The sequence below is a fragment of the Rhinopithecus bieti genome, unplaced genomic scaffold (genome assembly GCF_001698545.2).
Source record: "Rhinopithecus bieti isolate Rb0 unplaced genomic scaffold, ASM169854v2 scaffold_19610, whole genome shotgun sequence".
In the NCBI taxonomy this organism is placed as follows: Eukaryota; Metazoa; Chordata; class Mammalia; order Primates; family Cercopithecidae; genus Rhinopithecus; species Rhinopithecus bieti.
This window is the reverse complement of record NW_016809486.1, coordinates 137,637-150,386: the sequence shown is the minus strand read 5'-3', so window position 1 is coordinate 150,386 and position 12,750 is coordinate 137,637. Positions and strand designations below refer to the sequence as shown.

General features: G+C 42.0%; 1 protein-coding gene across 1 annotated transcript in view; it reads left to right on the top strand.

Moving 5' to 3' along the window:
* The first annotated feature begins 1,138 nt into the window (after positions 1–1,138).
* The window catches only part of OAS2 (2'-5'-oligoadenylate synthetase 2), a 32,896-nt gene continuing 21,284 nt past the window's right edge, over positions 1,139–12,750 (top strand). Inside the window, exons 1-2 of the mRNA XM_017889537.1 lie at positions 1,139–1,522; positions 9,635–9,905. Coding sequence (XP_017745026.1) covers positions 1,346–1,522; positions 9,635–9,905 — 448 coding nt within the window. The 5' untranslated portion in view covers positions 1,139–1,345. The remainder of the gene's footprint in view (positions 1,523–9,634; positions 9,906–12,750) is intronic.

Genomic DNA, 12,750 nt, shown 5'->3' with positions numbered 1-12,750 from the left:
ACCCACCTTCTTCCCTTGAAGCTAGGTGACCAAAATAAACTTGCAGTTTTGCTCCTACCCCTTGCCTAGTCGCTGGTTCTTTTGTACCCGCTCTGGTGGTCTTAGAAAAACAAAACAACCACCTTACAGATGATAATCCGCTTTCCTCAGAAAAAAAGTCTACCAATGTAAATGCTAACCTCATCTTAAAAAATACCTTCACAATAAGGTCTAGGATAATGTTTGACCAAATATCTGGGTACCTGGGCTCAGCCAACTTGACACATAAAATTAACCATCCCAGCATGGAAGGGCCCCGGTCCCCCACCTGACATCCTGAAGATTTTTGCCTTCTCTGTGAATTATTCTTTCTGGGCCAAGGCAGCTGTCTGGGAGTTCTCTGTGAGTTTTGTTTTCAAAGCTCTGGGCACAGGAGTTGCATGTCTCTATCCTTTCTGGCTCACGCACTTGGGGCATGTTTTCTTGCCCTTGAGGGACTGGGCAAGTGCCTCATAGGGTCCCACGGCTGTCCACAAGTGTGCTGAGAAACTGGACACACAGAGGCTCCCACCCGCTGACCACTCTGGGGTCTGTGTTTACACAGAAGCAGACCAAAACCTGAGTCTAGTTAGGTCCCTGCTTTGCTGTGTCCCTGAGCAAGTCAGTTTCCTCTCTGGATCTCTTTCTCCTCTGCTCCTCTCCCTGAATCTGAGTTCCCCGGTCACTGAGAACAGGGGGAAAGGGACAGAGCCTCAAAAGATGACCTGTGCCCCCTGCTTCTAAGCACTTTGCAGGTATTATTTAATCATCAAGCTAATCCTATGAAAGAGCTGCTTACAGATGGGGCTTACACTTTCCCAGCTTACAGATGGGGAAATTGAGGCACAAAGAGGGCAGGTGATGTTCCCAAGGACAGATGTCTAGCAGGTATGAAGCCCTCATAATGGGGTTCTAGAGGCTGTTTGGTTAACCTCAAGTTTTGGGGAGCCCTGAAGGGCTGTTCACCATGCTGCAGGGGACAGGAAAAGCCTCTGAGCTTGAGTCAGTTTTGGTTTCCCTGCTGGGGTGCAGGAGTCGGTAAACCTTGCTGTAAGGGGAAGGCGAAAGCCTCTGAGCTTAAGTTAGTTTTAGTTTCCCTGCTCCGGATGCAGGAGTTGGTAAACTCGCTGCAGGGGGCGGGGCAGAGCCTCTGAGCTTAAGTTAGTTTTGATTTCCCTGCCCCGGATGCAGGAGTCGGTAGCTCGCTGCAGTAGGTGGAGAGAGGCCTCTAGACTTCAGTTTCTGTTTCCTGGCTCCGGGCAGCAGCAAGAATTCCTCTGCCTCCCATCCTGCCATTCATTGTCTTGCCGGCAGCCAGCTGAGAGCAATGGGAAATGGGGGGTCTCAGCTGTCCTCGGTGCCTGCTCAGAAGCTGGGTTGGTTTATCCAGGAATACCTGAAGCCCGAGGAAGAGTGTCAGACAATGATCGACGACATGGTGAACATCATCTGTGATGTCCTGCAGGCACCCAAGCAGTTCCCCCTGGTGCAAGGAGTGGCCATTGTGAGTCCAGGGCTGAGGTTGGGGCTATGGGAGGCAGGCGGCAAGGCCGAGCTACTGGGTGCTGGGTGCCCATTATGTGTGAAGCGCACACTTGGGTGGGATGTGGTGTAGGAGTTTCAGGCTCTGGAGCAGGCTCTTGCTCCAGAGCTGTGTGACACTGGGCAGGCTACCTAACCTCTCTGTGCCTCAGTCTCTGAATCTGTAAAATGGGGAGAGACATAGTACCCACTTCAGAGTATCGTAAGGCTTGAGCACATCACATTCTTAGCAAAAGACTGGCACATAGTGCTCAGTGAACTCACTGTGATTACTCACTGCCATTTTCTTCTACCCTTTCCACAGTACAGAGGAGTAAACTTATGGAGGCTAGAGACTTTGGTCAAACTATCCATGTTGCCTTCTGGTTTCTCCGCAGCAAGAAGGAGTGGCTTTCATCAGTTAGAAATATTTGGTTTTGGGGACACAAATCTCAGGACTGAGGCTGAAGATTCTGGACCTCTGGGGAGGAAGGGGGATTGGGGAGGTGCCAGGACCCTAGAATTGGGGGCGTGGGGGTCCTCATGGCCCAATACTACCCTCTTACCCTCCTGCACTGCTGACGTCCCTTCTCTGCTGGTGCCACACTTTTTGGTCTCTACCCTTTGCACACACCAGCTAGTGCTGCAATAAGGAAATCTAGACATATGGTGGTCCCCAGCCCTGGCCCAGGTCAGGAAGCTAAGGCGAGTTTGGTTACCAGCTGTTGTCAGAACCGGGATTTTAAGCCTGGGTAATTGACTTGAGGGCATGCATGTTTAACCACTACGCTATCCTGCCTCTCAATACTGTTAACATTTTTCCTCACTGAAGTAAAACAGAAAAACTGCCCAGATCAAAGTGTCCAGCTTGATAGGTAACCATAAACAATGTAACTGTGTAGCCCCCACCCAGATCCAGAAACAAAACATTCTCAGCGCCCCAGAACCCTGGGCCCCTAATCCAGGCAATACCTCCAAACCCAAGTAGGCAATCTCCTGACCTCTAATAGCAGAGACACGTTTTGCCTGTTTTTAAACTTTTTATGAATATAGGGTGACCAACTATCCCAGTTTGTCCAGGATTGGGGTGTTTCCTGGGATGTGGGACTTTTGGTGCCAAAACTGGGAATGTAAACCAGGATGCATGGGTGACCCTATATAAAAGGCATCATGGGTTCTGTGTGCTTTAGTGCACGGTTTCTCTGTCTGAAGATGTTTATGAAATTTATGTTGTGGAGTGCAGTTGTTTATCTTTTCATTGTTGTGTCAATTCCATCGTGTGAATATACCACATTTGTCCATTCTACTGTTTTTTATTTTTACATAATTGTACATATTTATATGGGGTACATGTGATAGTTAACACATGGATACAATGTGAAATGATCAAGTCAGGGTAGCTAGGATATCCGTCATCTCAAACATTTATCATTTCTTTGTGTTGAGAACAGTTCAGATCTTCTCTTCTAGCTATTTTGAAATAGATAATAAATTATTGTTAACTATAGTCACCCCATTGTGCTATCAAACACTAGAATTTATTCCTTCTATCTAACTGTATGTTTGCATCCATTAACCAACTTCTCTTCATTTCCTTCTCCACTCCCCAGCCTCTGGTAACTATGATCCTACTCTCTACCTCCATGAGATCAACTTTTTTTTAACTTCTACATAAGCACACGCAATAATTGTCTTTCTATGCCTGACTTATTTCATTTAACATAATGACCTATAGTTCCATCCACATTGCTGCAAAGGACAGAATTCCATTCTTTTTGTGTCTGAATAGTATTCTACCATGTATATATATTACATTGTCTTTATCCATTCATCCTCTGATGGATACGTTGGTTGATTCCGTATCTTGGCTTTTGTGAATAGTACTGCAATAAACGTGGGGGTACAGTTATCCCTTTTTTTGGATAAATACCTAGTAGTGGGATTGCTGGATCGAATGGTAATGCCATTTTTAGTTTTTGAGAAACCTCCATACTGTTTTCCATAATGACTGTCCTAATTTAAATTCCCACCAACAGTGTGTAAGATTCCCTTTACTCCAAATTCTTGCTAGCATTTGTTATTTTTTGTCTTTTTGATAATAGCTATTCTAACTGGGGTGATATGATATCTCATTGTGGTTTTGATTTGCATTTCCCTAATGATTAGTGATGTCAAGCATTTTTTTCACATACCCATTGACCATTTTGTATGTCTTCTTTTGAGAAATGTCTAGTTCCTTTGCCTGCTTTTTAAATGGGATGGGTTGTTTTCTTTGCTGTTGAGTTGTTCAAGTTCCTTGTATATTCTGGATATTAAACCCTATTTGGAAAAATAGTTTCCAAATATTTTCTCCCATTCTACAGTTTGTCTTTTCAGTCTTGATTGTTCCCTTTGCCATGCAGAAGCTTTTCCATTTAATATAGTCCCAATTGTCTATTTTTGTTTCTGTTGCTTGTGCTTTTGAAGTCTTAGCCACAAAATATTTGCATAGACCAATATCCTGAAGCATTACTCTTCTGCTTTATTCTATTAGTTTTATTGTTTCAGACCTTACATTTAACTCTTTAATCCATTTTTTAGTTAATTTTTTATAAGATGAGAGATGGGGGCCTCATTTCATTCGTCTACATGTGGATATCCAGTTTTCCCAACACCATTTATTGAAGAGAGTATCCTTTCCCCAATGGTGCTTTCTCAATCAGTTGACTGTAAATATGTGGCTTTGTTTCTGGGTTCTCTATTCTGTTTCTTTTGGTCTATATGTCTGTTTTTATACCAATCCCATGCTGCTTTGGTTACTATAGCTTCATAGTATATTTTGAAGTCATGTAGTGTGACGCCTCTAGCTTTGTTCTTTTTCCTCAGTATTCTTTCTGCTCTTTGAGATCTTTTGTGTTTCCGTACAAATTTTAGGATTGTTTTTTCTATTTCTGTGGTATTTATAAGGATTGCATTGATTCTGTAGATTGCTTTGGATAGTATGGCTATTTTAACAATATTAATTCTTCCAATCCATGAGCATGGGATGTCTTTCCATTTGCTTGTGTCATCTTCAGTTTCTTTTATCAGTATTTTGTAGTTTTCATTGTAGAGATCTTCCACCTCCTTGGTTAAATGTATTCCTAGCTATTTTTTGTTAAATACTATAAATAAGATGCTTTCTTGATTTCTTTTTAAGCTAGTTCATTATTGATGTGTAGAATATGTTGATATTTTAGTATGCTGGAATGGTGTGTTGATTTTGGTATTTTGATTTTGTATCCTGCAACTTAACCAAATTTATCAGTTCTAAGAGGTTTTCTTGATGGAGTCTTTAGGTTTTACTATATAGAAGATCATGTGGTATGCAAAGAGCGGCAATTTGACTTTTTCTTTTCCTATTTGGATGCCTTTTATTTCTTTATCTTGTGTGATTGCTTTGGCTAGGACTTCCAGGATAGATGTGAAAGCCTTTCTCAATTCAGTACAGTGTTAACTGTGGGTTTGTCATATATGGACTTCATTATGTTGCGGTATGTTCCTTACATGCCTAATTTGTCGAGGGTTTTTAGCATAAAGGGATGTTGAATTTTACCAAATGTTCTTCTACATCTACTGGGATAATTACATGATTTTTCCTTCATTCTGTTGATGTGGTGTGCAAATGTTCAACATTTATTGACTTGCTCATGTTGAATCATCCTTGCATCCCTGGGATAAATCCCACTTGATCATGTGTTGTCTTTTTGATGTGTTATTGGATTTGGTTTGCTAGTATTTTGTTGAAGGTTTTTGTGTCTATGTTCATCAGGGATATTGGCCTGTAGTTTTCTTTTTGGTTGTCTTTGGTCTGGTTTTGGTATCAGGGTAATGCTGACTTCATAGAAGGAGTTAGGAATAATTCCCCAATTTTTTTGGAATAGTTTAAGAAGAATTGGTGTTAATTCTTCTTTATAAGTTTGGTAGAATTCAGCAGTAGAGCCATCTGGTCCTGGGCTATTCTTTGTTGAGGAACTTTTTATTACTGATTCAATCTCCTCACTCTATTGGTCTGTTCAGGTTTTCTGTTTCTTCCTGAATCAATCTTAGTAGGTTGTATGTGTTCAGGAATTTATCCATTTCCTCTAGGCTTTCCAATTTATTCACATATAGTTGTTCACGATAGTCTCTAATGATCCCTTGTATTTCTGTGGTATCAATTGTAATGTCTCCTTTTTATATCCCTGACTTTATTTACTTGGGTCTTCTCTCTTTTTTTAGTGTACTTAGTCTAAGTAGTGGTTCATCCATTTTGTTTATGCTTTTAAGAAACCGACTTTTCATTTTGTTAATTTTTAGCCTCTATTATGTTTAGTTCTATTTTGATTTTTATTATTTCTTTTCTTCTGCGAATTTTAGGTTTGGTTTATTCTTGCTTTTTTTGTTTGTTTTTGAGATGGATTTTTGCTTTTGTTGCCCAGGCTGGAGTGCAATGATGCGACCTCCGCTCACTGCACCCTCTGCCCCTGGGTTCAAGTGATCTCCTGCCTCAGCCTCCTAAGTAGTTGGGATTACAGGCATGCGCCACCACACCCAGCTAATTTCGTATTTTTAGTAGAGATGGGGTTTCACTATGTTGGTCAGGCTGGTCTCGAACTCCTGACCTCAGGTGATCCACCTGCCTCAGCCTCCCAAAGTGCTGGATTTTCAGATGTGAGCCATATGCCCGGCCTTTCTTGCTTTTCTAATTCCTTGAGATGAACTGTTAGGTTGTTTATTTGAAATTGTTCTACTTTTTTTATGTAAGCATGTATTGCTTCAAACTTTGCTGTATCCCTTAGGTTTTGGTGTGTTGTGTTTCCATTTTCATTTGTTTCCAGAAATTTGATTTCCTTTTAAATTTCTTAATCAGCCCAGTGGTTGTCCAGGAGCATGTTGTTTAATTTTCATGTATTTGTACAATTTCCAAAGTTCCTCTTGTTCCACTGTGGTCTATATCCATTGTGGTAAGTATCCATTAAGATACTTGACAGTATTTCAATTTTTAAAAATTTGTTGAGCCTTGTTTTATGACCTACCACAGGGTCTATCCTGGAGAACATTCCCTGTGCTAATAAGAATGTGTATTCTGTAGCTGATTAAATAATCTGTAAACATTCATTAGGTCCATTTGGACTATAATGCAGACTAAGTCCAGTATTTCTTTGTTGATTTTCTGTCTACGTGATCTGTCCAATACCAAAAGTGAGATGAACTTCCCAGCGATTATTGTATTGAAAGCCTCTCTCTCTCTCTCTGTTTAGTTCTAATATTTGCTTTACATATCTCATTGCTCCACTGTTGGGCGTATATATGTCTATATACATATATACACATGCTTATATCCTCTGGCTGAATTGATCTCTTGATCATTAATTATAAAATGACCTTCTTTGTCTCTTTTTATGTTTTTGACTTGAAGTCTACTTTGTCTGATATAAGTATAGCTACTCCTGCACACTTTTGGTTTCCATTTGCATGGAATATTTTTTTCATTCCTTCACATTCAGTCCACATGTACCTTCACAGATGCAGTGAGTTTCTTGGAGGTAGCACATAGTTGGACCTTATTTTTTATCCATTCAGCTTGTCTATATCTTTTAACTGGAGAATTTAAACTGTTGTTTAATTCAGGGTTGTAATTGATAGTAACAACTTACTCCTGTCATTTTGTATTTGTTTTGATTGTTTTGTACATTCTTTGTTCTTTTCTTTCTCTTTATTGCCTACCTTTCCAATTGTTGGGGGTTTCGTAATGATAACATTTGACTCCTTTCTCTTTGTCATTTGTGTATCTGCTCTACCAGTGAGTTTTATACTTTTGGGTGTTTTCATGATGGTAGACATCATCCCTTTGCTTCCAGATGTAATGCTTTCTTAAGCATTTTCTGTAGAACTAGTCTAGTGGTGATGAATTCCCTCTGTTTTTGCTTGTCTGAGAAAGGCTTTATTTCTCCTTGATTTTTGAAGGATAGCTTTGCTGGGTATAGTATTCTTGTCTGAAAGGGTTTCTTTTTTCAGCACTTTGAGTATCTCATCCTATTCTCTTCTGACCTGTAAGATTTCTGCTCAGAAATCTGCTCTTAGTCTGAGGAGGATTCCCTTATATGTGACTTTATACTTTTCTCTTGCTATTTTCAGAATTCTATCTTTGTCTTTGACTTTTGACAGTTCGACTATAATATGCCTGGAGAAGACCTTTTTGGGTAGAATCTATTTGAGAATCTTTGAGCTTCCTGTATCTGGGTGTCTAAATCTCTTGTAAGACAGGGAAAGTTTTCAGCTATTACTTCGTTAAATAGATTTTCTATGCCTTTGCCCATCTCTTCTCCTAGATCTTTCCAAATTTAAATATTTGATTGCTTTATGATTACCAATATGGCACATAGGCTTTCTTCACTCATTTTTATTTCTTTTTCTCTCCTTTTGTCTGGCTGGGTTATTTCAAAAGACCTGTCTTCAAGTTCAAAAATTCTTTCTTCTCCTTGATCTAGTCTATTGTTAAAGCAGTGAGTTGTATTTTTATTTTATTCATTGATTTCTTCAGTTTCAGGAATTGTTTGGTTCTTTTTAACAATATCTATCTCTTTGTTGAGTTTCCCATTCAGAGTATGAATTATTTTCCTGATTTCTTTGTATTGTTTATCTGTGTTTTCTTGTATCTTACTGAATTTCTTTAATATCATTGTTTTGGATTTTTCTTAGTCATTGCATAGATATAATTTTTTGGGGGGATCTGTACTGAAGAATTATTGTGTTCCTTTGGAGGTGCCATGTTTCCTTGCCTTTTCATGTTTCTGTGTCCTTACATTGATATCAGCACAGCTAATATAACAGTCACTTCTCCAATTGTATTTATTGGCTTTCATAGGGAAAGACATTTTCCTCTGCTGGGCATGGTGGCTCATGCCCATAATCCCAGTGACTCAGGAGGCTGAGGTGGGAAGATTGCTTCTGGCAGGAGTTTGAGGTTACAGTGAAATATGATTGTGCACTACACTCCAGCCTAGGTGACAGTGCAAGACCTTGTCTCTAAAAAATTAAATAAAAATAAAATAAGAAGATGTTTCCTGTAGATGTGTCTATAGTGTTGGTTGAGTGGAGCACTTTGGCTTTGATTCTGTGTGCACACAGTTAGTGAAGCCTCCAAATGATTTCATTAGCATCAATGTTGTCCGTGAGTTCCTCAGTGTCTGACACTGTAGTTGTTGACGGAGTCTGTGGAAAGGCTGTGCTGGGAACAGGGACATCAGGCAGGCTGGTCTTCGAGCACTAGTGGTGACAACAGTGTGCCAGGCATGCTGGTCCTCAGACCCCCAGGCAGTGTATGTGGGTGCCAGTGCTGGTGTGTCCAGGTGGGCAGGGTTTTAGACTTCAAGGCAACATGTTCAGGTGCCAGTGGTAGCAGCAGTGGACTGAATAGGCAGATCCTTGGGCCCCGAGGTGGCCTGTGTGGAAGTGGCAGCAGCAGGCCAACCTTCAGGCCCTCAAGTGGTGTACACAGGCATCAGTGATGGCAAGCTGGGTAGGCTGGTCCCCAGGCCCTTGGGAGACACATGTGGTCACTGGTGGCAGGCAGAGTGGGCCCATCCTTAGACCTCTGGATGGTGTGTGCCTGTGCTGCTGGTGGTAAACAGGATGGGTCAGTCTCCTGGCCCCTGGGCAGCACATGTGGATGCTGGTGGCAGGTGGGGCAAGCCTGTCCTCAGGTTCCCGGATGGTGCGTGCAGGTGCTGGCAGCAGGTGGGACAGTTTGACCCCTATACCCCCAGATGCGCACAGGCACCCGCAACAATGGTGGGTGGGGCAATCCTATCCTCAGGCCCTGGGACAGTAAGCACAGGTGCAAGTGGTGGCAGGTGGGGCAGTTCAATCCGTTTCTTTTGTCAATAGCCATTTGAGTCACCTCCAGCTTGGGGCTAGCATGAAAAGTGTTACTATGAGCATCCCAGTCAGGTCTTTGTGGGGCAAATGGATGCCTGCCACTCAATTTTAAGACCATTTTTGGCTTTTACTTGAGTTGAGAAATACCACTGCCTGCTAGAGATCCCTGTGACCCCAGAATCTAGTCTCACATCTGCTTCTTTGTCACTGGCAGGGTGGCTCCTATGGACGGAAAACAGTCTTAAAAGGCAACTCTGATGGTACCCTCGTCCTCTTCTTCAGTAACTTAAAACAATTCCAGGATCAGAAGAAAAGCCAACATGACATCCTCGAGAAAACTGGGCATAAGCTGGAGTTCTGTCTGTACACGAAGTGGATGAAAGACTGTTGCGAGATTCAGAAGTCCCATGATGGCTTCACCATCCAGTTGTTCACAAAAAATCAGAGAGTCTCTTTTGAGGTGCTGGCTGCCTTCAATGCTCTTAGTAAGTATTCCTGGGTGTTGGGGGAGAAAAACCAAAGAAGGGGGTGCCAGATAGCCCCATGCAACCTCTAGGCCATGGGTGACATAGATACCACTGCTGCTTTCAAAAAATGGGAGACCATAGACCCTCAGGAGAGAAGAATCCTTTCTACCCTGGACTCACTCTCTTCTCTAGAACTAACTTCTCCCCCATATCCTGATTGTCTTTGGAGAAAATGTTCTGGATTCTAGAATCTAAGGCAGAGCCTTTTAAGCCATACTGTATACATAAATCACCCAGAACCTTGTTAAAATGCAGATCCTGACTCAGAAGGTCTGAGTCAGGGCCCAGGATTTCATATTTCTAGCCAGCTCCATGATGAGCTGCTAGTCCGCAGATCACGCTTGAGGGTGTTGACCAGAGTCAGTGTTGGTTAGAGTGAGAGGATGAGGCAGACATCTGGGAAAAGTCCAGCTGGGGGAAGCATTTGAAGTCTGCCTTCCTACCAGGTCAAAATCAAGGCAACAACCTTCCACAGATAACTATCAAAGCTTGAGGGGTGCCTTGAACCCAACTCGTAAATCCCCAAGACCTGTCTACCTCTTGTGTCTCCTGTCTCAGCAAACATTCCCACACTCTTGCTTATTGTTAAAGTAACCTCTGCTCACCAGGCTTCTGGTTTAATAAAAGATGGCTAGAATGACTCCATCTTAAAGTGAGTAGCTAGGCACTCACAAGGAACCTACAGGCTTAATAGTTGGGTCTGAAAATAGCCACAGTCTAAGCTGACCACCAACTATAACTGCAGAATATTTATGGCCATACAAAACATCTCCCACTAAGCCTACAAAATGTCCAGATGTCCTAAAAGTACAGCCCACTTAAAGTCAACACTAATGAGCAGGCTTAGGTGGAAGGATTAATGGTCATCAATACCACTGTTAAGAAGAAAGTTCTTAGCCAAATTGAATTTAATAGAGTTTAACTGAGCAGACAATTCACGAATCTAGAGGCCTCCCGAGCCAGAGTAGGTTCAGAAAGTCTTGAACACAGTCATGTGGTGGAAGAAAGATTTATGGACAGGAAAAGGAAAGTGATGTACTGAAAAAGAAAGTGAGATACAGAAGCAGCCAGACTGGTTATAGCTCAGCACTGGCCTTATTTGAACGAGATTTGAGCAGTTGGCCACCTTTGATTGGCCAAAACTCAGTGATCGGCACAAGAGTAGGTTGCAGTCTGTTTGCACATCCTTTTAGGTTATAGTTCACCATGTACAGAGAAATTTTAGACCAAACTTAAAATATGTAAGGAGGCAGCTTTAGGCTAAACTTGACTTAACAGCACCAATAGCATCTACCTTTAGTGAGCACCTCTGCACATTCCAATTTTAATTATAGCTCCTTAGAGTTTCTTATAAACAAAGACACTAACAAAAAAATGGCACATTCTTCCTCCTCCTTTCTGAGGACGCCCTACCCTGTAACAAAGTAGTTTCTAATAAATTTGCTTCTTTCACCATAGTCTGTGCTTGCCTTGAATTCTTTCCTGCATGAGATCCAAGAACCCTCTCTTGGGATCTGAATCAGGACTCTCTTTTCCAGCAACGCTATCACCTGTAAACCAAAAGTATCTGAGACAGGTCTCAATCTATTTAGAAAGTGTATTTGCCAAGGTTAAGGATGTGCCCATGACACAGCCTCAGGAAGTTCTGATGACATGTGCCCAAGGTGGTCAGGGTACAGCTTGGTTGTATACGTGACATGGTTTGGCTGTGTCCCCACCCAAATCTCATCTTGAATTGTAGCTCCCACAATTCCCACATGTCATGGGAGGGACCTGGTGGGAGGAAATTGAATCATGGAGGCAGGTCTTTCCCATGCTGTTCTCAAGATAATGAATAAATCTCATGAGATCTGATGGTATCATAAAGGGGAGTTCCCCTGCACAAGCTCTCTCTGGCCTGCCACCATGTAAGACATCTCTTGCTCTTCCACCATGATTGTGAGGCCTCCCCAGCCATGTGGAACTGTGAGTCAATCAAACCTCTTTCCTTTATAAACTACTCAGTCTCGGGTATGTCTTTATTAACAGCATGAGAACAGACTAATGCAATACATTTTAGGGAGACATGAGACATCAATCAATGTATGTAAGAGGTACATTGGTTTGGTTTGGAAAGGCAGGACAACTCAAAGTGGAGGCTTCCAGGTCATTGGTAGATTTAAAAATTTTCTGATTGGCAATTGATTGAAAGAGTTATCGTCAATAGAAAGGAATATCTGGGTTATGATGGTAAGGGATTGTGGAGACCAAAGTTTTATCATGCAGCTGAAGCCTCCAGGTAGCAGGCTTCAGAAAGAATAGATTGTAAATGTTTCTTATCAGACAAGAACCTGTTCTATCACTAATTCCAAAAAAGAGGGAGGTATCATGAGGAATGTCCAGCTCCTCCTTCCCATCATGGCCTGAACTGGTTTTTCAGGTCAACTTTAGAAGGGCTTTGCTGAGAGGAGGGGTCCATTCAGATGATTGGGGAGCTTAGAATTTTATTTTTGGTTTATACACCTAAGCCAGGATTGTATCTCCAACTCCCCCATCTCCTCACTCACAGCCCATCACTAAGTCCTTCCAGTTCTGCCTAACTTGCTCCTAAATCTGCATCGTTTCTCTCCCTTCCCACTGCTACTTCCCTAATCAACGTCACCACCAGAGATGTGGTAATGGCTTCTTAATAGTCTCCCTGACTCCTCTCTCTACCCTGCAGCTGGTGCTCTCTTTCCATGCACACATATCATTGTGTCACACACTCTGCCTCTAATAGCTTTTCATTGCATTTAGGAAGTTGACCAAAAATGCCAAACTCTGT